The sequence below is a fragment of the Protopterus annectens genome, chromosome 6.part0 (assembly GCF_019279795.1).
Source record: "Protopterus annectens isolate FY-2018-M chromosome 6.part0, PAN1.0, whole genome shotgun sequence".
NCBI classification, from domain to species: Eukaryota; Metazoa; Chordata; order Ceratodontiformes; family Protopteridae; genus Protopterus; species Protopterus annectens.
This window is the reverse complement of record NC_056737.1, coordinates 1,666,435,676-1,666,457,544: the sequence shown is the minus strand read 5'-3', so window position 1 is coordinate 1,666,457,544 and position 21,869 is coordinate 1,666,435,676. Positions and strand designations below refer to the sequence as shown.

Genomic DNA, 21,869 nt, shown 5'->3' with positions numbered 1-21,869 from the left:
TAACCCTCTGTGTACTAAGCCTTTTCTTTTATATTTGAAAAGACTGAGAGCAGTGATAACCTGATTTGACCTGAGCCAAACATATGGCTGCATTTGACTATTTTTGTCCCTCCAACCACAGGAGTGCATTGTTTGGTAAGAAAACTGAGTTCCATGTTTCGATGGCCATAGGCAATAATGTAATGTGCGTTGATAGCCCACGGTGTTTACATTAACATGAACATTACTGTGGGCTTATGGTATATTTTTCAGTAATATTTCTTATCTTGGTGGTCTGTGTACACATATGGGAAACATAATGGCATATTGTGAACTATTCTGCTGGGATACTTAAAGCCATATTCATTTTGCAGGTTTCTTTGGCTACAGTGATTTTTGTTGGCAGTCATGCAGGTCTGCCTTCAGAAGTGAAGACTGTGATCAAACAGCAATTGGAAAATGTATCAAATGGTTGGACTGTTTACAGGATAGCCAGACAAGCCTCCAGGATGGTAAGTGTGTATGTAACTTAAAAAAGCCTGTCATGTTTCACTTGACTTTTGTTGCAATTAAGCATGAGCACTGGTATTATTTCACATACCCCAGCTATGAAATACTGTGCCCTGGCACGAGCCCCAGTACAGACAAAAATAAATAAATAAAAAACAAAGTTTTTTTCTCTATCGTAGTACTAGGACATGGATAGCCAACCAATGTCCTATTACTAAGCAGTCTGAGATCCATTACACTTTCCAACTGATTGCAGTGCTTTGAGTGTGCGGTGATAGTGTAGTGTACTGCTCACCTTCAGTTCTGTGCAGGAGTGGGCGTGGCTCCGGTGATTGGTGTGAAAAGTTGCCAATGAAATGAGGCATGATTGACACGCCATTCATATTAGGCAGTGACATCATGCATACAATTAATGTGAAAACTAAAGTAAAAATGATGCGAGTAAGCTTCAGGAACACACAAGCACTTTATTAAAGTAAGCGCTTTCGTTGGAGAAAATACTCCAACTTCTTCAGACTAAAATGTTACAAGTACGCATCATGCTTAAATACAAAAGACCACACCAAGCAGCCAATACAGAACCTTATTGATTGTGATGTCACAAATTCTGTTGAATAATTAAAGAATGAAGATAATAAGGTAACTGGTAAGCTTCTATAAAACCAAGTGATCTTATTTAAACAAAACCTCACTGCTTAAAATGCGAATCCTTAAAAACATTTTAAAACACAGCTACACATTACCTGCATATTAATGATGTAATGAAATAACACATGTTGCTTACACTACTCCAAAACATCAAAATTGAATATTAAGTATTAAATATTAAATTAAAATATAAAATGAGTCAAAGTCAATTAAACTTTAAAAGGGGGCAATGTTATTACATCTGGTAACACCAAAAACTCATTTCATTGTTAAAATATTTAAATATTTAAAATTCATATAAAACCTGTAAACAGCTACCTAGCAAGGGCTTTTATTTTCAGCAAACATTTAATTGATAAAGCCTCATTCAACCCTGGCAATATGTGAGCTGATGTACGAATTTGCCACTCCAGTTCTGACTCTTCTAGTCTAAGCTCCCAAGGGCCTCCTGTTACGTTATGATCGTCTTGCTGTAGAACCACAAATGAAAACCTTTGACTAGGATATTCCAAAATGTGTTTTGCCAAGGCATTAGTAGGTACATTTTTGTGGATGCTATATTGGTGTTCGTAGATTCTTTGTTTGATCTTCCTCTCAGTTTTGCCAATAGAGTACGCCTCACAATTGTCACATACAGCCCCATAGACTACCCCCTGGGAGTCACAGTTGAACTTGCTGTCAGTGTGGTAAACTCGGGTATCCCTAATTTTTATTTTGTTGGTTGTTTTAATGTATTTACATTGGTGACATCTACCACCCTTGAACATACCTGGACAGACTTTAACTGCTTTTTTGGTCATCTCAACAAGGAATTTCAAATTGGAACCTCTTCTAAAGGTAATCTGGGGGGGGGGGGTCTGTCCCAAAGTTTTCCTAAGGCAACTATCCCCTGAGATAAAGGCCCAGTTCTTGACAATAATGTCTCTAATGAGCTGTGAATCCAAGAAAAAAGTTGTCGGAAATCTAATAATGTGATTAGAACTTTGATCCCTTGTTAAATTAGAAGGGGGTAGTCTATGGGGCTGTATGTGACAATTGTGAGGCATACTCTATTGGCAAAACTGAGAGGAAGATCAAACAAAGAATCTACGAACACCAGTATAGCATCCACAAAAGGGTGGGAGTATGGCACAATGGTTAAGGTGTTTACCTTACAGACACAAGGTGCAGGGTTTGATTCTCACATGGGGTAATTGGCTAGGCTTGAAATGGCCCACAAGGGTAGTTAGCCTAGTACTAACCTATGAACCTATGAATCTTCCTGTGGTGGTGCAGAAACTGCATTATATCCTTTATGGTTCAAGGGGCGGAAATGTCCAACTATTCTTTTATTAATAACTTCTTCAAAAATATGTTCCATAAAACCCAAAGGGTAGCCTCTCTTTAAAAACATGGATTTAAGTAAATCACATTCAACCAGAAAATCTTCATAATCAGACACCATTCTGGCTGCCCTAACTGCTTGCCCTTTAACTACCGCTTTTTTTGGTGTTGTGGGTGACAACTTGTAAAATGTAAAAAGGCGTTAGAATAAGTTGACTTTCGAAAGATAGTAGTTCTAAATCTATGGTTAAGGCTGTCTTTGCTTAAATTGGTGTCGAGAAAGTTAATTTCTTCACATCCTACTTGAAATGTAAAATCCAAGAAATTGGTTAGAGCTGTAATTTCAGCTATAAATGGCCGAATCAAACCAACATCACTTTTCCATAAAAAGAACATGTCGTCCTGGTACCTAGTGTACCAGTATACATGTTCCTTAAACTTCAGGTTATTGAACAGTAATGTCCTTTCCCAATAGGCCTTAACACTATTTGCAAAACTACTGCCACACAATGCACCCATAGCTATGCCACTTTTCTGTAAAAACAGTTGATTATTAAAACAAAGGAAATTGTTGGCCAGGACGATTTCCAAAAGAGTTTCAATAATATAAATCTCTTTGTCATCCATGCCTTTGAAATGAAGGAATTATCCAACCCATTCTACACCTAGTTGGTGGGGAATAACAGTGTACAGTTCCTTAATATCTACTGTAAGAAACACCAAATTGTCATTATAATCTATATTGTTAATATTATCAAGAAAGTTCCACGAATCATGGCATATCTGAGGCTCAGATTTAACAATTGGTTTGAGTTTAGAATCTACATACTTAGCACTTGCGTATGTGATAGACACCCTACCATCCACAATAGGTCTAAATGGTGGATTTCTCAAATCTTTGTGGATTTTTGGGGCCCCAAATAAGGTTAGAATCATGGGTGCAGGCATAATTAAATACTGCAAGGTATCCATGTCAGTACACCCTTCTAAAAACAAGTCACTTAAAGTGTTGTTGATCTTTCTATAGGCACCATTAATTTCATTGAGACTTACTTGTTCATACACATCACTATCTAGTAAGACCTGCATTCTACATAAATAATCATGTTGGTCCATGAAAAACAAGACTTCCGCCCTTATCAGGCTTCATGACTCGAACATCACATACATTTAAAAGGTTAATAAAAGCAAGTTCATCAGCAGAAATATTCTTCTGTTTGTTCATTTGAAGTGTGTTCTTAAATAAAGTGTCTCTAAAATCCATTTCACATACTTTCTCAAAGATAACCAATGATTCATGTAAGGGAGGGTTAAAAAGACTGGAGACCCTCAAATTGTCAGTAAGTGTGGAATTGAAACCCATAACGCAAGACAAATTTAGCTTGCGCACAAACAGTTTGAAGTCCACAATGGTCTTAACCAAATTAGCCCTTTTATCCAGCACAAATGTCAATCCTTTAGCGAAAACATTCACCACATTATTATCAACATGGAGAGAACTAAAATGAAATATGCGAAAGTCTCCTTCAGCACTTACTAGAGTTTGGAGAAAGTCCTGACTTATCTCCTCCTCCGGTTCTGGCGTCTTCTGTTTTGTCCCTGTCTCCTGTTGCTTCCTTGTTGAAACGAGTGGTGTTGTTGGGTGCCGTTGCTCATCCGAAAATCCTGCTGGTTTGTGGCATTACTGTGAACAACGTTACTCACATCTGCTGCTTGTTCTTGTTCTTGAAAAGCGTTGTGTTGTTGGTTGTTCCTAATCCGCTTGGTACGGCGGATGGGAGGTGTTTTATTTGCATCACTGTTGTTTCTGGGATTATTCAAACCAGTTATGTCACTCGATGGGCATTGGTTAAAAGAATTTTCACCACTACTATTGGACTTAGAAATTGTAGGAGGAGCTGGGTAAGCAAGCCTCCTAGAGTAATCATTCAAATCTCTAACAATCTTTTTTTTTTGTCTCTATGTTTTTAGCAAGGTTTGCTTCAATACTAGAAATAATTCGAGCATACTCTAATCTATATCTATCAAAGTCATTGGCACTAGTGATAGTTTGTTCCAACAGTTCTAAATCGGTTTTTAAAGAAACAATTTGAACTAAGTAGTGTTTGATTAGGATGCCAAGGAACTCAAAGCCTTGCTTATCAAAAAGTGCAATAAGCTCCAAATGAAATTCTGATTTGTTGCCAAGACCCACCAGGTAATGCCATTGGCGCAAACCCTTCAGGATTATTTTCTTGGCTATGCATTCTTGCAAGTATGAAACTTCCAATTGGAGCTTGCGGCATTTAAACAGTTTTTGGTCAAAGTCATTTAAGTGCCCAACAATAGAGGTAGTAACATTACTAATTACAGTAGTTTTCGTCAAATTGTCGGCATTAGTAAAAAGGAAAAATCCCTTAGAAACGTGTCCGTAGTAGGAATACTGCCAACTGTATTTGTATTGGTGTTTGGACATTGTCCCCCAGGGGACGGCCTTAGAATACCTTCTTTGCCGACCATTTTAGTTAGATTTTGAGATAAAGTTATTGGAATGTCAGACACATTAGAAAGCATAAGGGGTTGTTCAGTCAACCCCACCAGGTTACTATTATGTATTCCCGTAGCTATGAGTGCCAAAGACCCATTCCTTGCATCCATTCGCTGTGACAAAGAATCCACCTTGTTGAGTAGTTCCTGGACCAGGACAGTGAGGTCGCCCGAAGAAATTAACTTTCTCGACATCCATTTAAGCAAAGACAGCCTTAACCATAGATTTAGAACAACTATCTTTTGAAAGCCAACTTATTCTAACACCTTTTTACATTTTACAAGTTGTCATCCACAACACCAAAAAAAAGCGGTAGTTAAAGGGCAAGCAGTTAGGGCAGCCAGAATGGTGTCTGGTTATGAAGATTTTCTGGTTGAATGTGATTTACTTAAATCCATGTTTTTAAAGAGAGGCTACCCTTTGGGTTTTGTGGAACATATTTTTGAAGAGGTTGTTAATAAAAGAATAGTTGGCCATTTCCGCCCCTTGGTCCATAAAGGATATAATGCAATTTTTGCATCACCACAAGAAGATTCACCTTCTAATTTAACAAGGGATCAAAGTTCTAATCGCATTATTAGATTTCTGACAACTTTTTCCTTGGATTCACAGCTCATTAGAGACATTATTGTAAAGAATTGAGCCTTTATCTGAGGGAATAGTTGCCTTAGGTAAACTTTAGGACAGGTCCCCCAGATTACCTTTAGAAGTGGTTCTAATTTGAAATTCCTTGTTGAGAGGACCAAAAAAGCAGTTAAAGGCTGTCCGGGTATGTTCAAGTGTGGTAGATGTCCCCAATGTAAATGCATTAAAACAACCAACAAAATAAAAATTAGGGATAGAGTTTACCACATTGACAGCAAGTTCAACTGTGACTCCCAGGGGGTAGTCTATGGGGCTGTATGTGACAATTGTGAGGCGTAGTATATTGGCAAAACTGAGAGGAAGATCAAACAAAGAATCTACGAACACCAATATAGCATCCACAAAAATTTAACTACTAATGCCTTGGCAAAACACATTTTGGAATATCCTAGTCATAGGTTTTCATTTGTGGTTCTACAGCAAATAGATCATAACATAAGAGGAGGCCCTTGGGAACTTAGACTAGAAGAGTCAGAACTGGAGTGGCAAATTCGTACATCAGCTCACATATTACCAGGGTTGAATGAGGCTTTATCAATTAAATGTTTGCTGAAAATAAAAGCCCTTGCTAGGTAGCTGTTTACAGGTTTTATATGAATTTTAAATATTTAAATTTTTAACAATGAAATGAGTTTTTGATGTTACCAGATGTAATAACATTGCCCCCTTTTTTAAGGTTTAATTGACTTTGACTCATTTTATATTTTAATTTAATATTTAATACTTAATATTCAATTGTGATGTTTTTGAGTAGTGTAAGCAACATGTGTTTTTATTTCATTACATTACAAATCTGCAGGTAATGTGCAGCTGAGTTTTAAAATGTTTTCAAGGATTCACATTTTAAGCAGTGAGGTTTTGTTTAAATAAGATCACTTGGTTTTATTGAAGCTTACCAGTTACCTTATTATCTTCATTCTTTATTTAATTATTCAATAGAATTTGTGACATCACAATCAATTAAGGTTCTGTATTGGCTGCTTGGTGTGGTCTTTTGTATTTAAGCATGATGCGTATTTTTAACATTTTTAGTCTGAAGAAGTTGGAGTATTTTCTCCAACGAAAGCTCTTACTTTAATAAAGTGTTTGTGTGTTCCTGAAGCTTGCTCGCATCATTGTTACTTTAGTTATGCAGTTAATGTGGCCGAATGTAACACAATTGTTGGGATATTTCGCTATTACTGAGTTGTTTGCATTGCCATTTTTGCACACAACTTGTAGCATTTTGAATGAAGCCAGTACATTTGAAGTGGTAACCCAGAATGTTTTCATACTAACGGTAACTTATCGATTCTGTGTATTTTCTTGTGTAGAAGGAATTGTCCTTGTCATGCTTGAGTCTCGTAGGAAACCATGAGTTTGCTGCAATTGAAAATCTTCCAACTCTGGCTGGTGTGCTACTCTGTGTTATACAACAGGCGGTTCCTGGGGCCTGTGACAGTTATATGATTTTAAAACTAACAGTTAATCTTTTAAGGCAGCTCGAGTGTGAATGCTTTTTAGAAGTTGGAGGAAGAGCTAAATAAAAGTAAATATCTCATGTTTCAGATGGGGATATGCAGTCCTAGAGTGATAATGTACTGTTTAATTATTAATTTAGTAAACTGTTAAATCTAATGTGCACAAGTTGGTGGGGGCAGTCAGTAAGTGCTGGAAGTTTGCAGTGATACACTCACTAATACTGACAGAGCTGTCATCTACTATTTCATACCTGCAGCACCCGCTTGTTGTTGAACAGTACACATCATTTGCATTGACACACCAGGTTACATACATCTGATCATTCATACACAAGGATTTGTTTGTTATACTGTAAATGTGTGGTTGTTAAATCTGTGAATGCTAGGTAATCTGGCATCGTACAGTTCGGAAACAGAATAAATATTCATTCACACCGGATGAATATTGAATACTTCCAACTGACGTACAACAGCGGGGGAGGGTTTTGGGTGGTGCTTTCTACTGCGCATCTGGTGAGCCAGTACACGACACTATCGCCGAGGGTGGCGCAGTGGTGCAGCGGTTAATGCTGTCGCCTCACAGCAAGAGGTTCTCTGGTTCGATTCTCGGCCGGGGTGCCTTCTGTGTGGAGTTTGCATGTTCTCCCTGTGTTCGTGTGGGTTTCCTCCGGGTACTCCGGTTTCCTCCCACATTCTAAAGACATGCGTCTGGAGCATTTCTCCCCGGGCCTCCGCTGAAAACAGGATCTGTGGAACCTAGTCGGACTTTCCCGGTCAACAAATGTTAAATAAATAAATAAATAAATAAATAAATAAATAGATAGACTGATCTTTGTGATCGGTTGTTAAGGGCAACTGAATGCAGCATGCCACTCAACTGCTCTGTTAAAAGCAGAACACTACAATTTAAAATACTAAACAACTCCATTCCCCGTACTCAGTTTCAGTCAATGACAGCTCAACTTTCTGCAGTCTCATTGATTTAGCCATACTGCAATGTACAGAACCAATGAGAAGCTGATTTTTTTTTTTTAATGTTTGCATGTCATTAGACAAATAGTTGTTAAAGCATTGTTAGTCTGGCCATGTATTTTATTGTGATATAACCATGTTTGAGTGGGAAGGGTGACAAGGTTGAGCTGCTGCTGGTGATAAGGACCTCCACACTAATCACATCACCTCAGCTGAGAGAGAGGCAAGAGTTAACTGATCATGCCATGGATAAACATCAGTGGCAAGAGTTAAGGGGCATGCCTCTCTTAAGAATTCTGGACAAATCCATAAATAATGGGGGACAGAAAGGATCAAAATCAGGGACAGGTTTTTAAGTATTGCTCTTTTTCTCTTAAGTTAACAAAACAACAGGCTTTGTCTCAACATGCATACTGCAACAGCATACATTTGTTTTTGCGTTTTTTTTTTTTTTTTTTAAATACCCATTTTGGCAGTCACAGCTTATTGCTAGAAGTCACTTTCTGGGGAGGAGAGGAAGCATAGCTCTCAACTGTACCTCATTAATAGAATTATTACTCAGAATAAATGTTTAAAATTCCATGCTCCATACAGTTCCATATTAAAGAGATGTTATTACACTTTCATTTTGATTTTTTTTAACAAATAGCCATGGTAAATAATACTTAATATTATCATCAAAATAAATGTGAAGAAACTGCTGTAAACTCCTAGCTGAAGTTGTAAATTTTCTTGTGTTTAATATTTTGTCCGTTTGCTCAGCACTGTGTGAGAGGTAGTGTTACACATTTTGGAGATGTCATTTTGAGAGTTATGGGAGGCATTTGATGGAAGAAAGCAAACGGCAGGCTGTGAGTGACTACATTAAAGTGATCATTGCTGTGGCTTGGTGGAGCATTTGGTAATACACTTGTATTTATTTATTTTATTTCATTTTACTGCCAGTGGATACGGAGGTAGGTTGTCCTATAACACTGCTGTGTGCATTTTTTTCATTTTCTTAGTGTGTGAGTGTCATTTTGAGTAGATGTATTTAAGCAGATGGCAATTGCTCTTCCCCAAAGAGGTCCTGTATTTGTTGAAGAGCAACTTGGCTGTTATATTTATGTGATACTTTCACAGTGAAAAGGTAGTGTATATTCTCAGAAAAAGTACTTTCCACTTTGTCATTATGTATGTGTTTTGTTCCCAAATATTTTATTACAAGTCCCTGAATGTGTTATTGTGAACTGCCTTTGGGGAATCAACATATGAGCTCTTAATGTACAGCTAGTAAATCTAACTTTTCAGAAGACTTTTATAGGTTCATAGGTTCATAGGTTCATACTAGGCTATCTGCCCAAGGGCATTTATAAGCCCAGCCCATAGTTATGTGGCTTTCGCCACCCCTTTAGTTTGAATAAAAACTATGCCTATCATTTTGCTGTGCCTCTGTCAAGCAGTGACGCTGAAGTAATCCCTGGGGTATATCTGCAATCTCCCATCCATTGGTCAAGATTCCTCTTGAACAAGACCAGAGAGGTGCTCTGCCTCACATGTACCGGGATTTTGTTCCACAGCATAGGGAGTCTCTGGGTGATGAATCTGTCCCTCCAGCACGTTCTATTTATAACCGTGTCAAGGTTTAAGTCTCCCGCCCTTGTGGTTCTGAGGGATCTAGATTTTTGAGGTGAAGCATATTCATCAAATCTGGGTTTGACATGGCCTTATATGTCAGGCACAGGTCACCTCTGAGCAAGCGGTATGAGACTGAATAGAGCTGGAGTTCTTTCAGTCGGGCAGCATAAGACATATTTTTGAGACCCTTTATCCTTTTGGTGAGGAACTTTTGAGGCCTTTCAAGCTGCAGCAGGTGTCTGGTCAGATACATTCCGAACGGGGCATTGTACTCAATCATAGGTCTAATAAGTGATGAGTACAGGGGGACGATGACCTCCCTTGATCTAGATGTGAATCCCTTCATGATCAGGTGGGTGATATAGAAGGTTTTCCTAACTACTTTAGCAACATGAGTGTCAAGCGAAGGCTACTGTCAACCTGGGTCCCCAGATCTCTGATGACTTTTTCTGTGCTCAGTGGATTGCCACCTATATGGTAGCTAGGGGTAGCCTTGTTTTTCCCAAAGGGTATGACTATGCATTTTTGGCGTTTAACTTCAGGCCATGGCTCTGGCACCAGTTATCCATTTCTGTGAGGCCCTTCTGGAGGATATCTGTGTCAGATGTGTTTTCGACTATGGCCCAGTTTGCAGTCATCTGCAAACTTTGTCAGCCATAACCCTCCTGTGTTTGCTTGTACTTCAGAAAAGTAGATGCCGAACAAGAGTGGACCCAGGACTGAGCCCTGTGGGACACCACATGTGACAGGCTTTGAGTCTGACATGGCTCCAGCAACTCTGACCCTGTGGGTTCTGTCACTTAGCCAGTTTGCAACCCATCTTGTGATGTATGGGTTTACATTCAAGCTGATGAGTTTTTCGATGATACCTGAGTGGGGTATTGTGTCGAAGGCCTTTGCCAGGTCGAGGTAGGCTGTATGGACTGCCTTTCCCTCATCAATGGCCTTGGTGACTGTCTCGAAAAAGTCAACCAAGTTTAAGAGGCAGGATCTGCCTTTGACAAAGCCAAACTGAGTTGGATCCAAAGTCTGCAAGTTCCCTATGTCTTTATTTATGAGTTCCATTATGATCCTCTCCATGGCTTTGCAGATAAGGCTTGTCAAGCTAATGGGGCGGTAATTTCCAGGGTCTGTGGAGGCACCGCCCTTATGAAGTGGGACCACAGTAGTGTTGCACTATACTTGGGGCTGTTCAACTTTTGTAGAAAAAGCCAGGCAAAAGTAATCTCCAGAATATATGTGTATTAAGTTCTGATTATGTCAAAGGTAAAAAGCTTATATAATTCACTGGAAAATATATATTTCTTTATAATTGGTAACATACCATGGGTACACAAACATGCTTTCAAACAATTAATACTGCTGGGGGGACAAATTCAGAGGTGTGCTGCATTAGAAGCTGTAAGGTGTTGCAATCTTAGGTGTGTTTTATGACTGAAAACCCAAATATCAAAGTGTAGCAGAGATAAAAGCCTTTCAAAGACAGGATCCTGTGGTTTTAGGTCTTGTGCCTTTTACTAACAACTTGACATTCTGTTCTATTTTCATTTTATAATGTGGGTTCTATGATGAAATTTTGCTCAGCATGTTGAGTGCAGTAATGGCCTATAGTACTTCTTTACTGAATTATTTTTATATTACAAGTAAAATTCCCATTTATATTTCTTGAAAACAGAAGTTTCTTGACAATGGACTTGTCCGCCCCCAGCTTAGATTCATCTGCAGTAAACTGCACTACAAGAAGGTAAACCTCTGCTTGTGTCTTTACAGGTGGAACAATCAGCTGAGTGTATTTTGCATCTGAGAATCATGATGTATCTTATTTTGAGAAATTTGCTGTAATACCTTATACTGTTACAAAGGCATGATCATTTAGTCTTGGGTACCACCATTGTTTACATAGTCACTCCCGTGTTCTGGCTTTACAGTTTGTTTCACAAATGCATCTTTTACATGTTATGAAGCTAATAAATTCTGTCCGTGTCAGAATCTTATTAATGGCATGTTCTTATGAAACTGGAACAAATTTGTTTTCTGGGGAAAGATAATACTTTCATTATTTTATACATTATAGCAAAATAGTCATGTTTTGCATGCTGTGAGAAGCATGGCCATATTGACATTCTCTTGCCTTCTTTTCATAAATGGCTATTGGGCTGTACAAAACAAAGTGAAAGTAGGAGTATCCAGCAAACGTCTTGTCTGGAAACTTGTAAGAGAATGTCTTCAGGTAGTAGCCTTTGTAAAATGACAGTAAAACTTTGGTTAAACCACATCTGCTGAAAACAATTGTGTAGCTTTTAGTTGTCTTCAGACTAAAATAAACAAAAACTACCAAACGTATATATGTCATATTGGAGTGATTTCAAACTTCAAAGGTGTGTTTCTGTGAAAAAGTGATTTTTTTTCATTCATTGTTCATGTTGACGCCTAAAAAATGACATTTTTTTAATTAAACTTAAAAGATGCATCTGATCAATTTCTCCTCTTTGAAGATATGAGCCCAGTCCATTAATGTTCTATGCATAATTATAGCATTATCATTCCTTGAAATTTATTTTTTTGAATAAATGTTGAATCATTTTGGAGATAATAGCCTTTTTAATCAGAGCAAAATTACCCAAAAAGCCATGGGACAGATCTTCTGAAAATGCTCAGCAGTTGAATGTGCCATCAGTAGTTTCTGTTACTCTGATGGAATCTGTGTGCACATTTTCATTCTTGATCTTTCCACAATTCAGTTTGCATTACTCTGATATCAAGGAGTATTCGTTTTTTCTGAAAATGTTTTTAAGTTTTCTCTTTTTTTCATGGTTTTGAATTTCACTACGTATTTGGCAGTGTTTGGGCAACCCCAGTACTTGCATTAATTGCATTTTCTATGAAAATTTCTGCATATCAACTTGTGTCTAAAATGCAGTATTTGTCAGCCTCTTTCTTTTCTGTACCAGTGTACAGCTCTTTGCATTAATTTGCTCTCTTATGGCTTCATGGTGGCTGCTCTTATTTTGCATTACTTTATTTTGCCCCACAATCCCTATAGTACTTTTTTGTATGAGATATATTATGAATGACAAGTGCTGTCTGCATTACTTTTTTCATTATCTCTGTTTATTGACAATGTTTTGTTCAGTTTGTTCAGTTTCCTGGGCATTTAGGTCACTATTCTAGGCAGCAGTGATTTACAGCTCAGAGAAATGCAACTGACAAGTTTAAACCTTGGTCCAGTTTACACCTGACCAAGGGTAGGGAAGCTGATGGAAACTCACTATTATGTTGTCAAGTTTTATTGCTGACATCTTGTGTTTAAGTATGTTTTACACCCTGACATAACTAAATGATCTGTCACTTTCATTCATTCCTCAACTGATGGGTGTCGGATCTGACTCAGATCCTTCTACCAGATTCTCGGTTACAAACTGTTGAGCTCCTCCGTTTACCCATAATGCCCTGCATGCCCAACATATCTCAGATGTCTGCCACCTCATCGCCAGAGACGCTTATCCTTTCGCTCTCGAGCTGTTGGTGAATTCTTAGTTTAAATAGCGAGTTCTTGGTAAAATGTTTATTGCTTATTAGTCTATTTACTCATTCCTTTCTGTCACCTTTCTACCTTTTACAGTGATTTTCCTTTACTAGTCTTCCTTTGCTTTTGTTACGGAGAATTCAGTATTTCTCTATACTACCATTGCTGGTACTTTCATATCTTTCTTCTCTCTTTTCTACCCTTTTTTAGGGCATTTCCTGTCTACAGTAGTTGGTAGCGTTTCATTCTTCACTTTAATTTATTTTTATTATTGTTGGAATTTTTCCATAGCCTTGCTTTATTAGTTAAACCATTATTGCCACTAAACCTACTGGCTTCAAAAAATACATCATCTGTGGCATAAAATACCTAATTCAGATGCCCACAGCGAATGCATATACTGCTTGGGTGCTGCCCATTTTGATGCAGATTGCCCCCTATGTGCTGGCAAAAACTCCAGGGACCTCACAGATAGACAAAATAAACTTGTATTGAAGGGCATTCTCCCTCCAACTTCTTCCTCTGCTTCAGCTGGCACTCAACCCCCCTCCCAAAGAAAATTGACAAAGGGAAGGCTGACTCGAGTCCCATGAAGAAAGACTTTCGAAAGAGATCTCCAGATCCCACATCTTCTTTGGCTCCTTTCTTGGACCCACCTCCAAAAGTATCAAAAAAGTTGGAAATGACACTTTGGATCCTTCTGCCCTGAAATGTAAATCACCTTGGATCAGGTCACCTCTTACTCTACTGTTTCCAATAACGTCTCTGCTCCCTTCACCTTTCTTGCAGGAATCTCCTTGCAAGCATTGTAGACCTCAGTCTACGACCTCTTCTCCCAGGTCTTCCAGGAGTTTGCCCGAGGCTGAAGTGGATAGAATGATGAATGAAGATGGTTAATCCTGGCTCCATCTCCCATTGGATCCATGAGCCTGCCTGTTACTACTTCCCCTTTGGTTTCACCTTCTCTGATCAGACCTTCTATTTTGGAGTCCTTGGATCTAAGATCTATGGGGGGTGTCATCATCAGATCTGAAGACAATTCATTCTTCAACTCCAGTTGCTTCACTGAGCTGTCCAGCTCTGAGCCTTTCAAAGCTGGAGGAATCTCAGAGCTAAAGCATCTGCCATTAATCCGGGGGACCAAAGTTGGCTCCTAAGTTATTGGAGCTGTCCCTGCCCTTCAGAGTCTTAGTGCTGGACAGCTTTGGTTCAGCTCCATCCTTGGGTGGAGTGGTTGCAGGGTTACAGAGGCTGGTGGTTTGGGAGATGTCTGCTACTGTTGGCTTAGGTCTCTCCTAAGCACACTGCCTTCAAGATTGTGGAGAGGGCCTTCTCTTTACCTAGAGAAAGGACATCCCTACCTCCCCAGATCAGTTTACTTCCTTTGGATCATTGCTCTTAGCCTCATTCTTTCATTCCACTGGGACAGCCAACCTGTTCAAGTCCCCAGTCAGTCCCTCAGGACTTCTCCATCACTTCTGATACCTCATCATACCATCCTGCTAATATGGATCCACAGAAAAGAACATGCAAAAGGAGACACTTAAATTCTCCTCAGGAATATCTCACAGAGGACACTGATTTCGATGAAGGGGAAGGGTCCCCCAGATCTTCACCTGAAGACATCTCATTTGGAGATATTCTTAAGCTCTTAAAACAAAAAGAAGGTTGGTCTTCCAATGCCCCTTTCCAAGGTGAATCAGTGTTCCTGGAGGCATTTGGGTCTGTCCAGACTACGTATTGCGTGACCCTCTGTCCCCCCAGCTGATGAACTTAGACCTCATTTCCCGCTGGGTTTGGAAGGAACCAGATACTGTGGAGCACATCCCTAAGCATCCAGATAAATGTTTAGTCCCTCCCAAGGACAGGACACAGTGGAGCAAGGTGGTCCCAGTTGATACCATGGTTCTGGGGGTGGCCACAAAAAAAAAAAAAGAGCTTTCAGAGCAGAACTCTTCTGTCCATTACCCTAACTGGGAGTCCAGGGCTTTGGACAGATTTGGTAAGGGTGTTTATGCTTCAGCGACCTTTGCTCTGTAGCCATTGAATTATGTAGCACATTTTACTAGGTTGCAAAGAGATATAACTAAATAACTTTCCAAATCTCTTTCTGAGTCCATGTCTGCTGAAGACCAAAATAAAAGAGTTTCCTTGCAACTGGTCACCCTTCAGTCGATATCTAATGCATCCATCAGGTAGATCTCCCATGCGGCAAGTTCAGGCATAGCCATTAGGAGTCATGCCTGGATGTGCCTATGTAACTTTGCGGAGCTCATTAAGTCTTCATTCATCAAAGCTCTGTTTGATGGATCTTCATTATTTGACCCAAAAGTAAAAAAAACACTCTCTCCAGATGTGAGCAAGAAGGAAAGACTTTGTTTGCCATAAGGAAACATTTTTCTACACCTCAAAGACCCTTTTCCCAGAATCAACGAGGAGGTAGAAAGATATGGTTTTGTCATTCCCAGGGTCCTTTCCAAGACTCACTAGGAGATATTTCTCCTAAGGGCAGAGGGGGAAATTCTAATGGAAGACACCGTGCCCAGGGCAGAGGTGGGCTCCAGAACCGGGTTTCCAGAATTCCTTCTTGGACAAGCCCTGTCAGCGCTCATGACAGCCGACCCAACTGTTGCCCTCTGAATGTAGTCAGAGGGCATTTGTGTCGGCACTAAAGAGCTTATCTATCCATAACAAAAGATTCTTGGGTACAGAGAATTATATCAAGAGGTTATATCATAACATTTTCCTAAATTTCCCCTACAAGACTGAAGAGAATATCCAATGTCCCACCCAATCAGAGGGAAGCAGCAGACTTAGAAATAGAAAAGCTGCTAGAAAAAAGTCTTCCAGAAGGTTCCCCCAGTCCAGAGAGGATCTGGAACTTATTCAAGATTCTTATTAGTGCCAAGGAAGGCAGGGGACTTGAGACCCATCCTGGATCTCAGCAAACTAAACCAGTTTATGCAATATTCAAGGTTCTGGATGGTCAGAGTTTAGTCCATTTTGGCACCACTATGAAAGGACAATTGGATTTACTTGATACATCTTCAGGATGTGTAGTATCACATCAGAATGAACAAGTGCTCTATACAATATCCGCACTTTCAGCTGGGAGCCAGTCATTACTAGTTCAGAGCATTGCCCTTTGGTTTCAGCACAGCCCCCAGAGTGCTCACCAAATGCATGGCAGTGTTAGCAGCCCACTTGAAACTGCTGGGATTCCAAGTGTTTCCATACTTAGACAACTGGCTCCTAACTGGCCCAACCAGTCATCTACTGTTGCAGGTGAGGGACTAACTTGCCTGAATTGTCTCCATCTGGCATCACAGTCAGTTGCAGCAAATCACAACTCACACCCTAGAGTCTGGAGTTCATAGGTACTTGTCTAGACATGGTCAGTCAGATAGCCCATCTCCTTCCAGCTTGAATCTAGACACTGAGATCTTAGGTCAGGAAAGTAATCCTGCATTCGTCTCTCCCAGCATGAATAATCTTACAAGCCTCGGGATCGATCCATGGCAGCAGCTGTCACCCTAGTTCCTTTAGCCAGATTTCACATGTGAATTCTGCAGTGGACCCTGTCAATATAGTGGTGTGTTCTTCAGCAACCTTTTAACTACCCCAATGAAGATCACACAAACTTGCAAAATATATCCTCTGAAGTAGTTGACTTCATTCATTCTGCACATATGGGTATACGGATCCGATTCGGATCCGAGCCGGCAAAACTTTTCAAGCATCAGCTCCGAGCTCCAAGCCCCTCCCTTACCTATATTACATCACTTCCTCCTATCTATCTCCAGATCTTGTTTGCCACTCTGTGAGTCAGCATCGTGGTCTCTGAGCTCTAAGCAAGGGGTAAGGTTTTTTTTTTGGTCTTTTTGTGCTAGTTCAGTGTGAATACCTTTCCCTTTTTTTCCTGCCTTCGCGTTTGATCGTCGTGTTAGTTAAAAAAAAAAAAAAAAAAAGGAAAAAGAAAAAATTAGTTCTAAGTGTTTTGCGTTTGTGTTTCTGGTTTCCCGCCTAGGCCCAATTCCTGTGAGAGTGCGTGTGTGAGTGGGCCGTTAGGGCTTTTATTGTTTCTGCTATGGCTGAACAGCCTAAGGTTCTGTTTAAGAAGTGCACAGTGTGTGGTCACAAGCTCTCACCAGCCGATGGCCACACTCTGTGTGTTCTATGTTTAGGGGTCGCCCATCTGTCTGCATCTTGCGACATTTGTTCAGGCTTCAACCCTAGGGCTTTGAAGGATCGCCAGGCTAAGCTTGTGGCTAAGGGTCGCTTCCTCCAGGTCGACTCAAGAGTGTCTCTGACCTGGATATGGACAGGCTGATGAGGAGGTTCATCCAGAACCAGATTCAGATGGGGGTCTTGCCAGGGCCCTCTCCCATTGGAGAGGGTCCTCCTTCTTCAGCTATGTTCCACCCTATTGCTCCTTTCCCGATCCAACCCGACGCTTCAGGGCTCTCGGATCTGAGACCTTTCATAGCTGTGGGGTCGGTGCCAATGGTTCCCGTTTCCTCGACACCGGCCGTCACCTTGAGTTTCTCGGATCCGATCTCGAATCCAGGAGACTCTCGGAGCCGTGGTCGGGCAGTCGGACCCGAGGCTCGAGATTTTGCTCTTTCGGATCCCATCCTCTGTGCCCGGACTACCCCTCTGTCAGCTCCAGTCCCTGCTTCGGTGCTGGGGAGAGCCTCTTCCTTACGTTCTATGGAGGCGTGCTCTCCATCAGCGTTCGGGGCAGTGGAAAGGGTTTTCTCCCAGGGGTTGAGACCACAGCTCACCTACTCGGATCCTACCCAGACCCCTCTGATTTTGGATTCTGTTCCCATTACCCTGTCTCAAAGCAACCCCAGGTTGTTCCCCTCAGGGAACCCCCGGAGGCTTACGAATCCTCTTCAGAGAGTCCCACTGGAGAGGCACCTCGTAAGCGCAAGTGTAAGAGGAGGCACTTGGACTCCCCTGAGTCCATTACCACACGGACTTGGAGGAAGGAGAGGGTTCCCCCAGATCACCTTCAGAGGACGTCTCGTTTGGAGACATTATGGAGATCCTCCACCAAAGAGGAGGTTGGTCATCCCCCAAATCCTCTGCGGATGAGTCCGTATTCCTGGAGGCCTTTGGCGTGGGCCCATCTACTTCCTGGGTCTCCCCTCCAGCGGACCCTTTGGTGGATCTCATCACCACTAGGGCATGGAAGGATCCTGACACTGTAGATCCTATACCCAAAAGGCCAGACAAAATTCTTTCTCCACCATCAGATAGGCAGGCATGGTCCAAAGGAGCCCCGGTAGATGCTTTGGTGGTTGCAGCTGCCACAAAGAAGGAACTGGCACAGGAGAGTTCCTTGGTTCATCCACCAGACAAAGAGTCTAGGTCGATGGATCATTTCGGGAAACGCATGTACTCGTCAGCGACATTTTCTATACGTGCACTGAATTACTTGGCACATGTCATCCAACTGCAACGAGACCTTATATCAGAACTAACTGAGTCACCCCCGGAGTCTCTGTCACAACAGGACAAGCAGTCTTTCACTGCGAAGATGACTACACTGAAATCAGTGACAAATACCTCTATGCGTCTCCTCCCTCATGCTACGGAGGGAGCCGCTAGAGCTGCTGGTACGGGCGTTGCCTTGAGGCGTCACGCCTGGATCAGGCTGTGTCAATTTGCGGACCCCTTTAAGGCGTTTTTCATCAATGCACCTTTTGATGGATCATCCCTCTTTGGGAAGACTGTACGCGACACACTAACCCAGAGTGAGAAGGGCGGAAAGACTTTGTCAGCCGTCGGACTCCACTTCTCTAACCCCCAGAGGTCATATTCCAGGAACCAAAAGGGGCAAAAGAAGATGTGGTTCCGGAAATCACAGTCCTTTCGTGACACTCAGGAATACTCGTCCCCCAGAGGCAGAGGGGGACAAGATCGATGCCGTCCCAGAGGCAAAGGGGGTCCCAGAAACTTCGGGTCTAGGGAACCTTTTTCCAACAGACCCGCACAGCAACCCTGAGGGGTTGCCCGGCTGCTCTACTCTGGAGGCAGTCGGTGGACGATTTTTCTTACATCCAGCGGCATGGGAGTCCATTACTGCAGACCACTGGGTGTTAAGCATCATATCCAGAGGATACTCTATCCCCTTCATTTCATGTCCCATAACCCCAGCACGCCTTCCAGATGTTCCACCCGCTCACAGGGAGGCTGCAGCCTTAGAGGTTTCAAAGCTGCTGCAAAAATGAGCCATCGAGCCAGTCTCCCCAGATCAATCCGGATCAGGCATCTACTCCAGGTTCTTTTTAGTGCCAAAGAAGACGGGGGACCTCAGGCCCATTCTGGACCTGTCTATCCTCAACCTGTCGGTAGAGAAACAAAAATTCCAGATGGTCACTCTACAGTCCATTCTACCGTTTCTGAGAGAATGTGACTGGATGTGCTCGTTAGACCTCCAGGATGCTTACTATCACATCAAGGTCCACAGGAGCTCCAGGAGGTTTCTACACTTCCGGCTAGGGGCCAGTCACGTTCAATTCAGAGCCCTACCCTTTGGTCTCACCACAGCCACCCCCACCCCCCCCAGGGTGTTCACCAAGGTTATGGCAGTCGTGGCGGCTCACCTGAGACTTCAGGGCATTCAGGTATTTCCCTACCTAGACGACTGGCTCTTCGCTGCATCCACCAAACGTCTCTTGTGTCAGGCCCTACACTACTTCCTTGGTCTGGCTCACAAGTTAGGCATCACGATCAATATCAACAAGTCCCACCTGGCTCCGGTTCAGATCATAGACTTCGTCGGGGCATGGTTGGATTCGATTCAGTCCAAGATTTTTCTCACCCCGGATGTTCTCAGGGCCCTGGATTTGATGGCAGCCGCAATCTCTATCCTCTGTCTTGCACGTCTTCACATGAGAGTCCTTCAGTGGAATCTAGCAGTTCAATGGTCCTGGCTAGACCTTCCGATGAATTTCCACATCTGGATAAATCGGACATGCAGAACATCACTCCAGTGGTGGTTTCAATCAGCGGACATTTTCGCGGGGCCCAGCTTTCTAGCCCCTCTGGCTCACGCCACAGTGACCACGGACGCTTCCCAGCTCGGGTGGGGGGGGGGCCCTTCCTGGGAAGGATGGTCCAGGGCACATGGTCCCCTCCAGAGACCAAGCTACACATCAGTGTCCTGTAGATGAGGACGGTGCTTTTCGCGTTGAGAGCCTTTCACCCTGTCCTACCTCCGGGGACGGTAGCCATTCAGTCAGACAACATGTCTGTAGTCTGGTATATAAACAAACAGGGAGGGACCCGATCCTACCCCCTTTGTTGCGAGGCCATAAGGGTTTGGGAGTGGGCCATATCCACCAGCCGGTTTCTCATAGCAACGCACATCCCAGGACACTCAAACATTCTAGTGGACAGTCTCAGCAGGGCAATCCTTCTGCCTTAAGAGTGGTCTCTGAAACAATCAGTGGCAGAGAAGATCTTCCCTATTTGGGGTCAACCTTGCTGCGATCTCTTCGCATCTCCTTCCAACGCGAAGTGCAGCAACTTCTTCGCTCTGATCCCCCCTCCGGGGGATGTTCCCAGGGACGCTCTAGTCCATGCTTGGCCTCCCGGGCTACTGTATACTTATCCCCCCGGGCTACTGTATACTTATCCCCCGTTACCTCTTATTCCCAAGTTCCTTCAGAGAGCTTGCCGGCTGCAGTGCAAAGTCATTCTCATGGCTCCCTTCTGGCCTCGTCAAGTGTGGTTTCCCTTCCTATGGTCTCACCTGTTGGCTCCTCCATGGACTCTAGATCCATGACCAGATCTGATTTCTCACCCGTCGGGCTTGCCCCGGCCTAACCTGGACAGTCTCAAGCTGACGGCATGGCTGCTCCAGTTCCCATAATCATCAGGACTCCCGGACTTTTGTCCCCTGTTAAGAATATTCTGGTAGCTTCTCTTAAAGCCTCCACTAGGAAACTCTACAATAGCAAGTGGAGACGTTTTTGCGTTTGGGCCTCTCAGCGCAATCTGAACCCATTTACAGCCCCTGTTCTGGTCATACTGGATTTTCTGTCCGATCTTTTTCGATCAGGCGCAAGTGCTTCTACCATCAAGGTTCAGCTGGCTGCCATCTCCAATTTTCATGTGGTTGAAAATAAGGTTGCTCTGGCTTCTGCCAAATTGTGTAAAGCTTTTCTGAAGGGCACATTTTTATTGTGACCACCAGTTAAAGAAACGGTGCCCCCCTGGGATCTGACTTTAGTCCTTCAGGCTTTGACCTCTCCCTCCTTCGAGCCAGCCGGTTCAGTTCCGATTAAGTTTTTGTCGTGGAAGACAGCCTTCTTGGTTGCCATCATGTCAGCCAAGAGAGCTTCAGAGTTGCAGGCCTTATCCACCTTGCCCCCCTATTTGGTTTTCCACAAGGATAGGGTTTTGCTGCGTACGAACCCTTCCTTTCTTCCCAAGGTGTCCTCAGCAGCCAATATTAATCAGTCTATAAATTTGCCAGTCTTCTTCCCAAATTTCCAAAATAGAGGTGAACGTAAGCTTCATTTATTAGATGTCCATAGATAGCTTTGTTTTTACCTCCATAGGACTATACCCTTCCGGAAGTCGGATCAATTGTTTGTCTCTTTTTCAAAACCATTTTTGGGCAAAGCAGTTTCGAAAGTATCCTTAG

At 42.3% G+C, this 21,869-nt stretch overlaps 1 protein-coding gene across 2 annotated transcripts in view; it reads left to right on the top strand.

Annotated features, from left to right (window-relative positions):
* Window positions 1-21,869, top strand: part of INTS7 (integrator complex subunit 7) — a 1,158,789-nt gene that overhangs the window by 600,084 nt on the left and 536,836 nt on the right. For both annotated transcript variants that reach the window (XM_044075076.1, XM_044075075.1), the window contains one exon: window positions 354-491. In XM_044075076.1, the coding sequence (XP_043931011.1) occupies window positions 354-491 (138 nt within the window). The remainder of the gene's footprint in view (window positions 1-353; window positions 492-21,869) is intronic.